Below are 17,600 nucleotides of genomic sequence, written 5' to 3'. Positions count from 1 at the left end.
TGCCTAATTGTTCTCTCCTCGCTGACTGGAAGCAGCAGTCAGCACTTACCGGCTGACATAAAGGACAGAGGTGATCACCTGGGGATCTTCCGTAAAAGGAGGGCGATGGGAGAGCTAGAAAGATGGCAATATGAGGACGTGACCACTACGGCTGGCCCTGTGGACCAAGGAAGGGCCAGGAGGTGAGGAATGTGGGGGCCCCCTAGACGCTGGACAAGGCAGGAAGCAGAGAGTCCCCTTCAGCCTCTGGAAGGAACACAGCTCCTGCTGACAACTTGACATTGACCCCGATACCCATTCTGGACTTTGGACATCCAGAACTCTTAGAGAGTGTGTATCATTCAAGCCCCCAGTTTGTGGTCATATAGACCAGAGCCAGGGTGCAGGGACCAGGAGCCAACAGACATCTCTCGAACACACAACTGGTCTTGGTGTCAGCCTCATCGAGATCCAAATTCAAGGAGAGGGTCTGGTTGGCCTTGCTCAAATCCCATCTGCAGCCCGCTCACCAGATATGCAAAGACAAGGGACCCTGACTGAGAGACCCGCCAAACTGTAGACAACGGGAGCAGGACGTCCATGCAGGAGCTCCAGGGCTGGTGAGCAAGTGGAGGTGCAGAGAGGGGGGTGTCCGGAGCAGCAAGGCTCTGGGCCCTTTGGCCATGAGTCTCTGCCAGTGAGAGGGTGTCATCACGACACTGATGATGGGGCAAAGAAGACATCTGTCTCCTGATGGAAGGCACCACGAAGACAGCATTGATCCCGTGGTACTCCTCCCGACAACACACAGACTGAGTTTAATGATCAGGAAATCACAGACAACCCCGACTGGGTTACTATGAAATTCCTGGCCAGGACCCCTCAGAAAGGCCCAGCTAATGAGAGAGAAAGACCGTTTCTGTCCAAAGCAGGTTAAGGAGATGTGCCAACTAGCAGAACATAGATTCTAGGTTGGATCCTGGGTCAGAAAAGAATTTTGTTAGTGTTTTTGCTATAAAAGATACTGCCACTGAAAAAATCCCAGTGTCTATAGATCGATATCAGATATTAGTACCATGATTGTTATTTTCTTGACCTTGATCATTGTATTTCGGCTATGTTAGCAAATACCATCACATCCAGGCGAATCCTGTACCTGTGTTTAGAGAACCAGGGGTTTCCAGGTTACCCTCCAACTACCATACTACCGGTAGAAGGATTTCTCAAGCTTGGTTTTTCCAATGCTGGAGTGAGAAATGCACATGTTATATAAGGCTATGCACACACATGTGATCTGTGTACGTGTGACACATGTGTGGTATGTTATGTATCCCTGGGGTGGACAGACTCCCAGGGTGCCCTCCTGGGATTCCACCTCCTGGTGCTCACACCTTCTCCTGCACTGCTGGATGGAGGCCTCAGTTCCTCTCTGGCTGTCCAGCTCTTGGCAGCCCACGGCTCCATCGCAGGGAGGCAGGGCGAGGGCCAGCAAGCACCTGCTCACAGTACAGACGCCCGTCAGCAACCAAACCCCAGAACCAGACGTTCTGCCAGCTTTGCTCTGTTCTCCGCCCTAGAAGTGAGTAGCTGGAGGGTGTGGACAGGGGCAGGTGGGGACCGCTGGGGTCCATGCTGGAAGGTGCCTACCCAAGTGCATTCATCAAAGAAAACTAACCGTACTTACACAGCCCTGAGCCATCTTTAATTCCGCCCTCAGCACTCCCCTCCCTCGGCACCATCAGCATTTGCAGCAGGGCATGGGCCACTGTTCTAGGTAGCGAAGGGTGTGGAGCAGCATCCCTTGCCTACACAAGTATCTCAAATGTTACAATTTCTTGTTAAAATATGTGTATACTGGGGCGCCTGGGTGGCTCAGTGGGTTGAGCCGCTGCCTTCGGCTCAGGTCATGATCTTGGGGTCCTGGGATCGAGTCCCGCGTCAGGCTCTCTGCTCAGCGGGGAGCCTGCTTCCCTCTCTCTCTCTCTCTGCCTGCCTCTTCGTCTACTTGTGATCTCTCTCTGTCAAATAAATAAAATCTTTAAAAAAAAAAAATATGTGTATACTGATTACTGAACTTTCTGGTGCATCCCCTCCCCCAATTTTGTGCAGGAGCGGAGTGCCAACTTGGATTCTGTCACTGAAGCCACGCAGCTGGTGGGCCTTCTGCTCTCGCTATCCCGAGCAGGGCTGGCATCACAAGGCCTGTCCTCAGGGCTGTCCCCAGTGGCTCGGCCAGGGTACGGCACATGCAAGGGAACATTCAGCAGTGAATGGCTCCATTCACTCAGCCAGGGAAGAACTCATTCATCAACACTCCCTCCAGTGAGGTGGTCAGGTTATTCTGCACATGCGCCGGGGGAGAAACCGTGGCTCAGAGACGCACCTGAGGTCCCACAGGGAACCAGGAACTTGACCGTGGCTGGTTGACACCCTCCCCAGCAGTCATACGGTTCTGCACAGTGGCCACCACTGGCTCTCCTGACACAGCCACGGCAGATGGAGCAGACGCCTCCCACAGCAGTTCCCAGTTACACACTCAAGGCAGGTTTCTGAAGGCCCTACGCACCTGTGGGCTACAGAGCACGCTGCATCAGCTGGCCACTGTGCCAGGTGCACATCTGCAGTCCTGTCCACTGTGCCTGAGAAAAGGGCCGCTAGTGACTCCTATAGGGTGGTGTGGACATGGCAGCCAGCGTTCCCTGGGCTCCTGCCACCTTCAGGGCAGTACCAGCATGACAGCAGTGATCTCCAGGCTCACACAGGCAAAAGTGCCAGCTAGAGGTGACATGGGGAGGGCGGTAAGCATTCCTCAACCAACACTGCCACCTAGAGGGTGCTGGGGGTATGACAGTAGCGATCTTGAGCTTAAGCAGCCAACAGCGCCACTTAGAGGGTGACGTAGGCATGGCAGTCAGTGTTCCTTGGCCAATACGGACTCCCAGAAGGTGCGGCAAGGCAGGACAGAAGTGGCCTTGCGGCTCAGGCCACCGGCATTGCCATCCGGAGCGTGACAGGGGCATGGACATCAGCATTCCTTGGCCAACACTGACACCCAAAGGGTGCTGCAAACAGAGCGGCCAGCCTTGGTTGGTCTTGCTGCTCCATCCTGGTACTCAGCCTCCCACGTAGTTTCCACAGGCTCCAAGAGGTTATTTGGGGAGGGGCTCCAAGAGGTTATTTCCTCACAGAGGAAGCACGAGGCATCTCCAAGCCCACCAGGCGGGCACTTTCAGCCCAAAGTCTCTGGGCTATCTCCTCATTCTCAGCTTCAGGGGCCGGAGCCTTCTCTTTGAGTCCGTCAAAGTACTTCCCAGAAACACCCTCCAGTTCCTCCGCCACAGCCAGGTACGTGCTGGGCTGGGCTGCCAGCTCGGGGCTCTTGACCAGCAACCAAAAGACGGGCCCTGCAATCAGCCCACAGAGCATTCAGTCTGCACACGCTCAGGGAGGACAGGAAAAGCCCCACGCCATCCCTGGGGTTGCCCGGGTCCCACAGGCCAGACGTGGGACTGCAGTCCCATACCAGCCCCCCTCCAGGCCTGTGCCTCCCAAGATTCCCTCCACCAGGAGCTCCCTTCCCTGGCACTACCCAGCCAAATCCCTCCAGATGCAGAGACTGACCCAAAAGCTGCCTCCCCCAGCAAGCCTCCCTGGCATTTCCCCAGGCAAATGGAAGCTCTTCCTCCTCAGTCAGCTCTGAGTCCTTACCCTACCCCATTTTGCTTTAAAAATAACTTTTATTTATTAAATGTCTCTGGGGCCAGCCTCAGCTTAAGATCCTTGAAATCTGGCACCTACCCCGTAAATGATTTTCAGGATTACAAATACTAGCTCTAAAGTTCTAAGTATTTATTCACCTTAAAGCTGGTCAGGCCCTGTGCTGGCCCTGTTAAGGCCCATCTCAACCTCCCAACAACTGTAGGAGAACACTAATATTACGGCCTCACTTTGTAAGGAGGGAAACTGAGGCCCCAAGAGGTGAAATGGCTTCCCTGGGTGGCACAGCTAGTTTGGGGTGAAGCCAGCATCCCCTACGCACAACTCCCTGGTCTCCTTCTCTGAGACTCGGTCTGTTTCATCAAACAGGATCCAGCCTGTTTTCTGGGCCTATTCTGAGGCCAGCAGGCTGGATACACACGTAGAAGTGACTCGTTCTCAGGACCCAGGAAGACATAGGGGAGGGGGCAGAGCCAAGCCACCAACACAGTCTCTGGAGTGTGCAGTTAATTTTGCATCAACTTGACTGAACTAAGGGATGCCCAGAAAGCCAGTAAAGCCCTGTTTCTGGACGTATCTGTGAGGATGTGACCAGGAGAGATCAGCACTGGAATGGGCAGATTGCGTGAAGACCCACCCGCGCTGATTGGGCAGCCACCACGCTATTAGCTGAGGATACGAACAGAACGAATTCCCCCTCTCTCTGCGTGAGCTGGAACATCCATCTCCCGCCCTCAGATACTGCTCCTGGTCTTCGGGCTAGGACTTGTGCCATCGCTCCCCCAGTCTGCAGGCCTTCAGGTTTGGACTGGGACTACACCACCAGCTCTCCCGGGCCTCCAGCCTGCAGACAGCAAATCACGGGTCACAGACTCCCTGAATGCACGAACCAGCCCCACATGACAAATCTCTCCAGGCATCTATATAATCCTCTTGGTTCTATTTCTTGGCAGAACCCTGACTAATCCCCCGAAGAGAGCCCAAGCCCCAGGCTGTGAGGGCAGGGGTTCCACTCAGGGAGCCCAGGCCAGGAGGTGGCTTACCAAGGGTGAAGCTGGAGAAGGCAGAGCTATGCATGCCCGTGTGCCTGCCCAGCTCCGTCCTGGCCACACCAGGATGCACAGCGTTGACCATCACACCCGTGCCTGAGGAGAGAAGGGAAGAGGAGGGATGACGGCAGACGCCAGGTTCACGCCCCACCTGGAAGCCTGACATGGCCTACCCTCAGCTCTAGGGTTACCCCATACTGTGCTGGGTCCTACCCTTAACCTCACACCACCCCTCTTGCTCTGACACTTCCACATCCGATGGTTTCATCTTGCAAAGCCACTCTGTTGCACGACTGCCCAGAGCCAAGCCTCCCAAACCTGAGCATACGTAAAAAAATCACCCAGAGGGCTTGAGATGCCCAAACGGCTGGGCTCCATCCACCTCAGGGAACCTGAAGCAGTGGGTCAGGGATGGGGTCTGAGGTGCTGCAGTCAGGACAGGCTCCCAGCTGAACTGATGTTGCTGGTCCACGGATGCTCTCCAAGGAGCGGGGCAAAGGGGAGGCTTCAGCTTCAGCTCTGTGGACACTGAGGTCCCGTCATGCTTTATCCTGTGCATGGAAGGATGCCAGGTAGCTAGATGCCAGCAGCAACACCCGCCCCACCTCCACTCTCTGAAGCAATGGTCACAGCCATCTTCAGACACTGCCGTGGTTGAGCACCACTAGCATAGAGAACCAACGGCCTACATGTCGTGTGGGATAAACACAGAAGGCCACAATCGATTAGTCATGTCTGCCTCAGGCACCAGAGAACAAGGGGTATGTGTGTCACACATCTGCCTGCTCTGTTCCGGGACCAAGGCTTGACCTCCCCTGGACCCAGGGTTGCAGCAGGACATTCCAGGCCCAGAGCTAGAGCAGGAGGAAGGCCTGGTAGGCTCGCCATGCACATACCCTGCAGCCGCCGGCTCAGCTCCTTGGTAAAGAGGATGATGGCCAGCTTACTCTGGCAATAAGCCGCTCTGGTGTCATACTTCCTTTTCTCCCAGTTCAAGTCGTCAAAGTCTATGTGTCCCGCGATGTGGGCCAAGGATGAGAGGTTGATGATCCGTGAAGGGGCCGAGGCTTTCAGTCTGTCCAGCAGCAAGTTTGTCAAAAGAAAGTGACCTAGAGGAAGGACAAGGAAAAGACAGTTTTCACTAAATTCTTAGCTGGTACATAGGATCGTGCTGAGAATGGTACCTCCTTTGACCCTCCCAGTAACCCAGGGCTCTCGACAGGGGCCAGTTCTCTCCCCCACGGGACATCTGGCAAGGTTAGAGGTTCCAGTCATCCTAACTCCAGAGAGAGAAGGGGGGTGCTCCTGGCATCTGGCGGGAGGCGGCCAGGGATACTGCTGGACACCCTGTAGTGCACAGGATGAACCCACAGCAAAGAGTGACCCAGCCCCAGACATCAGGCCCTGCAAGAACCCCAAGGGGATGGACTGCCTCCCACATCTCCCTCAGCAACAGAATTGCTGGCTGTGCACAGTACTGCCCAGTGAAAGACTACATTTCCCAGACTCCCTTGCAGCAATGTCAGATCATGTGACTGCATCCCAGCCAATAGGACCCGAATGATAGCAATGTGCGTTACGACCTCCAGGGCCTCAGCACGGGGCCTTATTTGGAGAGGGGTCTTCACAGTGAAAATGAGGTCACTAGGGTGGGCCCTGATCCAGTGATTGGTGCCCACCCAGTATCTACCCCCCTTGCCCTTACTAACAGAACACCAGTCACATCCAGGGTGACAGCGGGTGGACAGAATGAGTGACTGATGGACAGACAGACTGGAGGACAGACAAAGGCTCACATGGCCAAGAGATGGACAGAGGATCTGAAGGACTGACGGGGCATCCAGCAACGAAGGGGAGCCTTGGAGCCCGAGTCCAGCCCACCGGGGACCCCGCTCGCATCCGGGTCCGCAACACACCGCGCAGCCCTCAACCCAGGCCCTCACCCAAGTAGTTAACGCCAAACTGCATCTCGAAGCCGTCCTCCGTCGTCCAGTGCGGGCACCGCATCACGGCCGCATTGTTGACTAGAACGTGCACCTGCTTCTCCTCTGGAAAACAGGGGTGAGGGCAGACGCCATCAGCATCTGGGCCTGCACAGAGGGCCAGCGCAGCCAGGGGGACAGCGCCCCCGGCACTGGGCTGAACAGTGCCTGGAACATTCATGTCCACCTGGAGCCTCTGAATGCAACCCGTGTTTGGAAAGAGTCTTTGCAGAAAGTCATCAGGTTAAGAGAAGGTAACAGCATGGGCCCTAACCTGAGAGGACACAGACCAAGACCCCCCAGGAGACAGAGGCAGAGACTGCAGCGACACGGCAACCAGCAGAGCATCGCCGGGGACCAGCAGCCACCGACAGAGGCTGGAAGAGGCAGAGGGCCTTCTCCGGTCTCAGGAACAGGGCCACCCAGCTGATGTCCTGATCTCGGACTTGTGGCCTCCACAAACATGAAGAGAACGGGTTCTCATCTCAAGCTCCTCAGTTCACTGCACTTGACCACGGCAGCCCCAGAAGACAGATACACGCCCACCTAAGGCCTGGAGGCCTTTCCTGGAAAGGGAAAGAAGCCACAACTGCAGGGGCCCCAGGCATCAGACTGAGGGGTTACTCGTGGGAACCCCAGCTCGCTGGGCAGCCAGTGCTGCACCCGATTCCAGACCTAGCACTTCCTCCCGTGTCGGTTAGCAAGGGCCGCTCTGAGAAAGCATCACACAATGGGCCGCTTGAACATACTGTGTGCCGGCCCTGCAGGTGGGAAGCCCGGGGTCGGTGTGTCTCAGGGCTGTTTCCTTCTGAGGACCGAGGGCCACAGGGGAGAACCTGCGCTAGGCTCTCTCCTGGGCTCCTAGGTGGCTCAACTCCCAGTCTCTTCCCTTGGGCCTGTCTGCGTGCTCACCTCCCCTCTGTATGAGGACACCAGGCTTAACCACCTCTCTGCAGACCAGGTCTTGTGCTGAGGTCCTGGGGGTCAGGACCCCAACGCACCTTCGGAGGGCACACAGGGGAACCCACACACTCTGGAAGTGCTTTGCAGGATCCATGGAGACAACAAACAAGTTATCGAGCACCGACGAAACAGCCTCTGCCTGCCTATTGGAAGGGCCTGCACAGCCGTCGGGAGCTCCCACCCTGGAGCCCCAGGCTCTACCCTGGGCAGCTATACAACCCTGGCCAAGTCACGCAGCTTCTTTGTGACTCAGTTTCCCCCTCTGTAAAAACAGGTAACACGTGCACGTGCTGGGCCCGATGAGGGAGAAAAAGCAGCACAGCTCCTCACGTATTACGGGTTCTGAATGTATAAAAAAAAACAAGGCGGGGGGGGGGGCCTGGGCGGCTCTGTCGGGTAAGCATCTGACTCCTGGTTTCAGCTCAGGTCAGGATCTCAGGGTCATGAGATAGAGCCCCAAGTTGGGCTACACTGGGTGCAGGGTTCCCTCCCTCCCTCTGCTCCTTCCCCTCCGCTCATGAAACCTATCTGTAAAAAAGACAAAAGCCACAGGGCGGTCTCTACACCTGCCTGCTTTATAAATGCATAGACTGTCTCCAGAAGGTCACGCAAGGACCCCAAGCACTGCTAAGGAAGGCAGCTGGTAGCCGGAGGCAGGGAGGTGCCGGCTGCACCCTGGTTTATCCTTTCTGAATGTTTAATCCCATAAAATGGTACTCCTGTTCGAAAATATAAAGACATGAGCCAGTTCTGAGAACATCCGGTGGGGAGCGAAATGAGCGAGTCAGGGAGGCGGAGTGTGGGAAACGCCGGCGGAATCCCTGCACCTGCAGAAAGACACACCCAGCAGAGGAAGCAGGGGTCGGACATCACCGGACTGCGACCCGCACTAGACTGGGCACAGAGCCTATGTCCCAGGCAGCACCCACCAGCCTCAAGGGCCAGAAGCCGCAGGAACCGCCGGCTCAGCATTTCCGCTGCCTCCAGCTCCCCATACACCCAACCGCACCCGGGCCTCTGCATCTTGTCGGCTCTGATGCCGACGGAGCTCATCTTCCTGCAGAGCAGGAGTCCCACAGAGCAGACTTGCCCTGTAAGGGCCCAGACTACATATTGTTGGCTTTGCAGGCCACATGGCCTTTGCTGCCACCGGACTAAAGCAGCCACAGGTAATACGTAAACTAACGGGCACGAATGGGTGCCGAGAACTGTACTGGCGGACGCTGATATTAAACTCCACACGGTGTTCACATACCCAGAAATATTACTCTTCCAATTTAGGCAACAGTTGAAATGTAAATGTTTCCACGTGACAATGGAAGGAGCTATAAAAATGTACAACCTTCACCCGTAGAGACGTGCACCTGTCCGAAAACACCAGCGCCACACCATGGGACTTGTGGCCACCTAGGACCTCATCCCCCAAGGCTGGCATCATTCCTCCTACCTTCAGTGATCTTTGCGGCAAACTCTCGGATGGACTTGAGGGAGGCCAAGTCCAAGTGCCGGGCCCTGACACGGTGATTAAGGGTCTCCCCGCGAATGTCCTTTGCCGCCGCCTCACACTTCTCCATATCTCGACAGGCCAGAATGACGTTGCCTCCTGCGAGCCCAAGGCAGGAAAAAATTAGTTTTTAGATCCTCTCCCAGGTACAGACACCCAACAGACGTGAAAACACAGGCACCGTTTACAGCAGCCGAAAGATGGACACCACCCAAAGGTCCACCAGAAGCTGAGCAGAGAGGCACAAGGCGTCCATCCAGACCATCGAACCTACTCGGCCACGGAAATAATCGTGACATGCGCTACCACATGGACGGACCTCACGAACGTGCTCGCTGGGAGCAGCCGGTCATGAAAGCGGACACGGCCGATGATTCCGCTGATGGAAATACCCAGAACAGGCCGATCGACAGGAGGCAGGATGGCTCCCTGGGAGGAGTGGGAATGCAGATGACCACTAGAAGGACAGAGCTGTCATTCGGATGAAAACGTTCCGAAACTGACTGACAATGTTCGCACAACTCTGGGAATATACTAACCACCATGGGGGAATTGTGTGACGTGTGGACTGAATTTCTGTACGGCCACAAAAAAATAACTTTGAAAAATTAGAGAAGTGAGAAGAAGCAGGGACTGGAGGAGGACGGGCAACCACGAGGTGGATGGCGTGGATCCCTGTGGCTCACTCCCTGCCGTGGGCCTAGCTGCCTCCCCTCACATGGTCCAGGAGGGAATTCAGTGGACCCCAGATCTGTCCATCCTCTGTTGGGGCCCAGCCCTCCAGATCCAGTGGGGGTATCCACCCAATGTCACTGCTCAGCCTTTCCTGGGAGGACTACATGCCCCCTCCTCAGGGAAACACCATGTGGTGGGGGGGCAGGGTGCCGCCCATCATAGCCCCCTCCAATCTGACCTCAGAAGGAGACGGGCAGCTCCAGCCTGGCCAATCGGGACCCGCTCCCCGGGCCCCCGCAACCTATCAAGCCCAAAGGAAGTTTCCAATCTCCCCCAGCCCTCACAGCTGCCCTGCCACAGCCTTCCCACTCCAGCCAAGAGCAGGTCTGGTCTCCCCGTTGCTCAAACCTAAATCCTTGACTTCTTTTCTGGAGCACGATCCAACAGGAAATTCACTAACTCTAACTTCGAAAGCAATCACTCCTCCTCCGTGGACGTCCTCCATAACCCCAGTCTGACCAGGACAAAAACATTGAACGCACCCAAATCAAGGGGCCTTATAGAACGCCTGACCAGTAAGCCTAGAAGGTCCTGAAACCTGATTCTGAGCCAGGCCCCAGCCTAGCCATGAGCACTAAGTCAGCTATAGTACAGAAGCACACAGCCAGTGCAGAAAGAAAAACCAGCACTAGCAGCCACTGGGTGGCCACAGCCTCCTCTGAGACTCACCGTCTCCCCTGCCTGTCAGGGACACCAGCCCTTCTGGCTTAAGCCGACGGGAGTCTGGTCTCTGTCATTTGTTACCAAAACCATCAAACGACCTTACCAACCCCTGAGAACGCAAGGCCTCCACTCCAGACCACACACCATAAGACCAGGTGCCCCCAGGGACTTCACCTCTCCTGGCCAGTTCCATGGCTGTCTGCTTTCCGATCCCCGTGTTGGCGCCAGTCACAATGACTGTCTTCCCGGGAATGGTGGCCTTGCTGGGACAGGCCCCGCCCGCAACGTAGTCTCTGTAGGTAAGAAGCGAGGAGGTCACTTTGGTCCATGTGTGCACTGTGACTATTACGATCTTGGGCGCTTGTGTTCCCGCAGTGATAGGACAGGAAGGACATCTCCTAACTCCGTGGGGGCCCGTGTGGTGGTGCAGGCAAAGGCTCCGCATGGCTGGGTGTTGGGGAGGCTCCGCATGGGAACATCACTACTTTGCAAAGACCCAATGGACTGGTTTCCTATGGCTGCTGTAACAAGTGACCACAGGCTCAGCCAGTTAAAACCATGCACAGGTAAATCTATGGGTCTGCAGGCCGGAGCCCAAGATGGGTCTCATCGGGAGAAGGACAGGTGTTGGCAGGGCTGTGCTCCTCCTGGAGGCTCTAGGGAGAGGTGGGTCACATGCCTTTTCCAGCTCCGAGGGATGCCCACACTCCCTGGCTCACGGCCCCTCCACCTCAGCACAGCATCTTCAGGTCCTGACTCTGAAGGACCACTGTGACTGCACTGGGCCCCCACCTGGACAATCCAGGACCACCTCCCCATCTCAGGGTCCTTAACTCAGTGGCACGGGCAGAGTCCCCTATGACAGGCAAGGGAAGACCTTCACAGGTTCTGAGCATGAGGACATGCACATCTTTGCGAGACTCTTACCCTCTACCCACATTCCCCAAAAGCCAAATACTGGAAACAAGCGAATGTCACTGATAGGGGCTGGGCCAAGCAGACAGTGCCACCAACCTATGACAGAAGAGCCTTGTACAGCATGGAAACCACCACCCTCCTGGGGCTAATTCTTTAAGTTAATTAAAAAGAAATAGCCATCCTTTTACCCCAGGGCATGCTGCTAACCGTTCATTCTGCCCATCCAATGTTGTCCCTTTAGTATTGTTACTATTTTTAGCTTCGTCAAAACTGAAAGACAAGAGTATGAATAAAAAACTAACAGCAGCTGGTGAATTTTATCAGAAGAGGAAATTATTTCCATTTAAAAAAGAATCATCTCCATTTTCTAGAACTTTCAAAAACACCCAGTTACCATCCCAGAGCTGCAGTGTCATGAATTATAAATCACAAGAGACGGCCCAGCTACACGAAAATGACGTTATCAGGTCAGAAGCAACAAGTTCACCGTGAAGCCTCATCACAGCGCAGGCAAATAAACCCAAAGGTAATTTATTCAAAGAGATTTACATTCTATGCTTCATACCCTTTAAAAAAAATAAATATTCCAATTACTTGGAGCACCTGGGTGGCTCAGTGGGTTAAGCCTCTGCCTTCAGCTCGGGTCATGATCTTGGGGTCCTGGGATCGGGCCACACATCGGACTCTGCTCAGCGGGGAGCCTGCTTCCTCCTCTCTCTCTGCCTACCTCTCTGCCTACTTGTGATCTCTCTCTGTCAAATAAATAAATAAAATCTTTATATTAAAAAAAAATCCCAAATTACTTTCAGGCCTCCCAGCTAATCTCTTATTTTGTGTAAGTGTAATAAAATTATATATTGCTAATTCTTTTTTTTTTTTAGTGGCAAGAACACAGGAGCTGCACGCTCTTCACAGGTGTTTAAGGACCATATTGTTAACTGTAAGCGTGACACAGTGGAACTGGGAGCGCTCACTAGCTATGTGTGACGGGGATCATCATGGACCGCACCACCCAGACACACTTCCATCCGCTGAAAAAGTTCTACCAAACAGTGCTGCTCTAGAATATTCGGAAGCCGGGTTTTCTGTGGGGTTTTAAGTGCGTTAGCCTAGAAAAGACAAGAACTCTGTGTGTATCCCATGCAGTACAACCGTTTTGTTCACCGAGCCGGTTTGCGTCTCTGACTGCGGGTAACGAGAGCTTAGGGGGCCCTGGGTGACGCATGGGGTCCCCCAATGCCTGTCTGCAGAATAGACTCACTAATCGATGACCAGAAGGTTTCCAGGGCCCGGGCCCGCCCCTTTCCTCAGGGTGACCTTGGGCCGTGACCTGCCCTCGAGGCCCGCCCTAGGTTTGCCCCGCCGCACTGTCTACACCGGTCCTAGGCCGGCGACCTTCAGGCTACCTGTCCCCGGCCAGTCCCCACCTGGCGGCCGCCGACCCGCCCACCCGGGGCGCGCACTCACCGGAGCAGCACCGCGCCACCCACCGCCGTGCCCAGCACGGACAGCGGCAGGAGGTAGCGGTTCATGCCGGGTAGGAGCTAGGGTCCGACGCCGAGCCCCCCGCGGGGTCCTTCGGAGGAGAGGAGCCGGCAGCCGGCTACACCCACGTGGAGAAGGGCAAGCTCTGCTCTGCCCCGAGCTTCCGGAAAGGGGCGGTGCACTGTGGGCAGGGCTTCAAGGGGCGGGCCTGCCCGGAGCGGGGCCTATGAGGATGGGCCCCGGCGCCGCTGCAGCCAGTAATGGGAGGTTCCGGAGTCGTGGGCGTGGCCGCGTACTGGGGGCGGGGCATGGGGGCGAGCCTGCGCACTGTTCCATGACGTCACGTTCGCGGTACTGTCACCGCGCGGCTGTTCCACAAGAGGCGGAGTTAGGATCCTGCTGCTTCCGCCGCGCACCGCGCTGCCGCTCGTAGGCTGCGCTCCTCTGTGTGCCTTTCCCATATATCAGCCTCTTCACACCTAAAGTGCGTGTTCACCACTAGTACCTTCCTCATGGACGATGAGAGAATTTGAGAATTTCGAGGCTCCGGGCCGGGACCTACTGGCCTGGGACTTCCCAAACCCCTGGTGTCCTGGGAGATCAGGGCAAAGACTCTAGAATCTGAGGGAGGAGGGGCTGGGGGTCTGGACTTCCGGGTCTGAGGGAGGAGGCGCTGGGACTGGACTCCTGGGTCTGAGGGAGGAGGCGCTGGGACTGGACTCATGGGTCTGAGGGAAGAGGGGCTGGGGGTCTGGACTCCCAGGTCTGAGGGAGGAGGGACCGGATGAGGACTCCTGGGTCTGGGGGAGGAGGGGCTGGGGTCTGGACCTCCCAGGTCTGAGGGAGGAGGTTTTGGGTGTCTCAACTGCTGGGTCAGAGAGAGGAGGAGATGGAGGCCAGGACTCCTGGATAAAATATTCTAAATGCGTACAACGGATCATTATTTAAAAAAAAAAAAAAAAAAGAATGAAATTCTGCAATTGTGACAGCCGAGATGTGCTACAAAAGTATCATTCTGTGTGAAAGAAGCCAGTCGCAGAAGACTGCATGCCGTATGAGTCCAGTTATATGGCGTGGTTCTAGGAAAGGCAAGTCAGTAGTGAAGGAAGGAAGATCCGTGGTTGCCAGGGGCAGAGGAGGAGGAGGAAGTGATTGCCAGAAAGGGAACTTCTTTGGGTTTTGGAAATGTCTCTCTTGAAATCCTACTGACAGTTATATGCATGACCGCATACATTTATTTGTAACATGTTATCAGCATTTTCACTTAAAAATAGTGACTTTTGTTGCATGTAAATTATCCTGCAACAAAGGTGACTCAAAAGAACTGAAAATTTTCTCCAATTTTGTTCTGGAAATCTTTTGACTACAACTAACTCTTAATTTATGAATCAGTCTGCTTTGTCTGCAATCAACAGATATATTTGAGAATTCTTATGAGGTGAGAAATATCGCCTTGATAAATTATTTCTAGATGCCCAAGAGGTTTTCGAATTGGATTGGACAACAAATTTGATGTGACGTTTTGTAGACAGAATGAAATTATTCACTTTGGGTCTGCAGCTTTTGCAGTTTGGAGCTAATTTTTTTTTTCTTAGATATTGCTTATCTCTGTAATGCTGTGATAAATGTGAGCTCTGTGTGCCCTCCCAGACACAGGGCACCCAAAAGGAGCACAACAGCACTGGGTCCAGGATTTGTAATTGGAGTCTCAGCCTAGGAGTGAGGAAAAGTTTCCCAGAGGAAGGGAAACATTAATAGAGTTTTGAAGGATGAGTAGGAGTTCTTTAAGTGGACCAAGTGGAGAGAGACAACTAGACAGATGTAACAGCATATTCGAAGGCTAAGCATCAGGACACAAGTTGCTTGGGGAGGGACACATGTTTGGGATGGTAGGAGGTTGGCTTGAATGGGGAGGCGGCTGGTAAGAGATGTGACTGAAGGGAAAATTTTAAAGAAAAAATAAGCAATAATACCAGCTGCTACTTACTGAGTACCAATATATGTGCCAAGTATTTAACTGACACAACAAACCAATCAACAGGTTTGCTGTTAGGGATGTAGCAAAGGTGACTGGGTTTGGCAAGAGGTCCCTCCCCTTTGAGAGACTGTGGGAACTCAGGGCTTCTGGCCATGGAGGGAGCAAGGCCTGGGCAAGGGGAAGGTGCCACGAAGGCAGGTAATGAACCCCAAACATTGATCTACACACATCTTGTTTCAAATTCCTGCTCTACCTCTTATGTGTGTGTTGAGCAGTGGCTTCCCTTCTCTCAATTTCTGGCTCCTCTTACCCACCAAATGGCAAAGAGATAGTATCCTTAATATGTAAAGAGCTCTTACAAATCTAACAAGAGAAGGGAGCATAGGCAAATGGTATGACAGGCTATTTGCAAAGAAGTGATGTCAACACACACATGAAACTATTCAGCCTTCCTAGGAATCAAAGAAATGCTCATTAGGGTAATTATGAGATGGTATTTTTGCCTATCAGATTGGCAAGGTCAAAACAATGCTAACAGCCTGTGTTGGCAAGGATGTGGTGACATGGGGACTCATACTCACCGGTGGAAGCCTCCTAAAAGGCCGTTCAGCAATTCATGTCAAAACCATTTGTGCATGGGGGCACCTGGGGGGCTCAGTTGTTGAGCATCTGCCTTTGGCTTGAGTCATGATCCCAGGGTCCTGGGATTGAGTCCCACATCGGGCTTCCTGCTCAGCAGGAAGCCTGCTTCTCCCTATCCCACTCCCCTTGCTGTGTTCCCTCTGTTGCTGTCCCTCTGTGTGTATGTCAAATAAATAGTTTTTTTAAAAAACATTCATGCATATATTCCCCTTGTAAGAATTTATGCTAAGGGAGTAGTCATTCAGAAAGAAAGACACTTAGGAAAATATTCTTCAAATTGCCAGAAGCAAATAAAATTAAGCTCAATGCCTATCCACAGAAGAGGGGTCTACTCTCTACTATTCCAACTTCCACACTCCTTTCAACAACTATGTCATGAGCACCCACTGTGTCCCAGACATTGAACTACACGCTGGCAACAAGGCAGAATAATGGTCCCTCCGATACTAACAGTAAAATTAATTCCTCTATATGTGGTTCCAGACAGACTCTGTCTGCAGTTTTATCAGGCCCAAATGTTTAAGAACATACATAACTTCTTCCTTAACCGCCAATACAAGGTGGGGAGAGATGGGCTGATTCATTCTCCATCTCTCTTTTTCTCTCTCTCTATCTCTCTCTCTTTTTAAGTGTCTATACTGCAGTGCATACTTTTAGAGTTAGGAAAAAAAAACCTATAATATTCAGCATCGGGTCTCTGCCAGGCAAAAAATTGGGTGATTTCACTGTTTTTCACTTCCTTGTTCATGTGCCTTTTCTCACTGCATGAAGATGTTAAGCCACGTGAAATAAGCCAGTCACAAAAATGCAAATGCCATATGACTCCACTTGTTTGACGTCCCTGGAGGAGACAAAATCCTAGAGACAGAAAGTAGAATGGTGGGTGCAAGGGGCTGACAGGTGGGGGGAAGTGGGGAGTTAGGGTGTAGTGGGTACAGAATGTCAGGTTTGCAGGATGAAAAGAGTTCTGAATGTGGATAGTGGTGATGATTGCACAACAGTGTGAATGTGCTTAATGCCACTGAACCGTACAGTTGAAAATGGTTAAGGTAGTAAATTCTATGTCATGTGTCTTGTACTGTACTTAAGGAGAAGGAGGTCTGAGAGGGGAGGGGGAAGATGAGCACTGTGTGTTCAGATGCTGGTTCTCTCGATTTTGAGTAAAGCCCTTCCTCTCTGAGCCTTTTTCCCCTTCTATCATCTACCTCAAGGGGGTTTTCTGCAAAGGACAGGATAGTAAATAATTTCGCCCTTGACGACCATACGGTCCCTACTGCAACTATCCTGCCATTAGAGCAGGAAAGCCGCCAGAGACAGATGCACACAAATGAGAGTGGATATGTTCTAATAAAACTTTATTTACAAAAAGGAGCAATGGGCCATAGTTTACCAGCTCATTATAGAATCTGGAAGGCTGATATAAAGTCATTCACAAGAAGGACCTAACACAGATTAAGTGCCAGAACTTGCTGGCTGCTAATGTAGTTATTACACAGGAAACAATGCGTGCAAATTCTTTCCTCTCTGAGGACCTCCCACTTGATTCCCAGGCACACCCACTGTGTTTAGAAACTCTCTCCAGGTAGGCTATGTACCTCTTTATCATTGTCAGTGTTGGTGAATTCTTGATAAGCCTTGGTGCTGTCCCAGGTGCTGAGAGACCTTTCCCACAAAACCCTCTGCTTTCCCTATCAGGGGCTTATGGCCCCAAATCATTGTCTCAATCCCCATCTATCTGCTCTTTTAGGAAATACATTTAAAGTTTTCAGGGGTGGGGCGCCTGGGTGGCTCAGTCAATTAAGTGTCTGCCTTTGGCTCAGGCTGTGACCTCAGGGACCTGGATTGAGTCCTGCATCATCTGTCTCCCTGCTCAGTGGAGAGTCTGCTTCTCTCTCTCACTCTGCCGCTGCCCCTGCTTGTGTGCTCCCCCCCCCCCGACAAATAGATAAATAAAATATTTCTTAAAAATAAAAATTTTAGGGGTA

At 53.2% G+C, this 17,600-nt stretch overlaps 1 protein-coding gene across 2 annotated transcripts; it reads right to left on the bottom strand.

The window, feature by feature from the left end:
• Positions 1–2,297: 2,297 nt before the first annotated feature.
• RDH13 (retinol dehydrogenase 13) lies at positions 2,298–13,137 on the bottom strand. Of its 2 annotated transcripts, none has more exons than XM_044257633.1 (7): positions 12,978–13,137; positions 10,767–10,885; positions 9,138–9,293; positions 6,689–6,793; positions 5,642–5,854; positions 4,740–4,841; positions 2,298–3,383 (listed from the first exon to the last, which is right to left on the bottom strand). In XM_044257633.1, the coding sequence occupies exons 1-7, from the start codon at positions 13,040–13,042 to the stop codon at positions 3,154–3,156; spliced, it is 990 nt and encodes a 329-aa protein (XP_044113568.1). In that variant the 5' UTR covers positions 13,043–13,137; the 3' UTR covers positions 2,298–3,153. The 2 variants fall into 2 exon arrangements, with proteins under 2 accessions (XP_044113568.1, XP_044113569.1); XM_044257634.1 differs by lacking the exon at positions 2,298–3,383 and adding an exon at positions 3,812–4,540.
• Positions 13,138–17,600: the final 4,463 nt, after the last annotated feature.

This window comes from Neovison vison, chromosome 7 (genome assembly GCF_020171115.1).
Source record: "Neovison vison isolate M4711 chromosome 7, ASM_NN_V1, whole genome shotgun sequence".
Lineage (NCBI taxonomy): Eukaryota > Metazoa > Chordata > Mammalia > Carnivora > Mustelidae > Neogale > Neogale vison.
The sequence above is the reverse complement of the archived record's forward strand: the minus strand, read 5'-3'. Positions and strand labels throughout refer to the sequence as shown.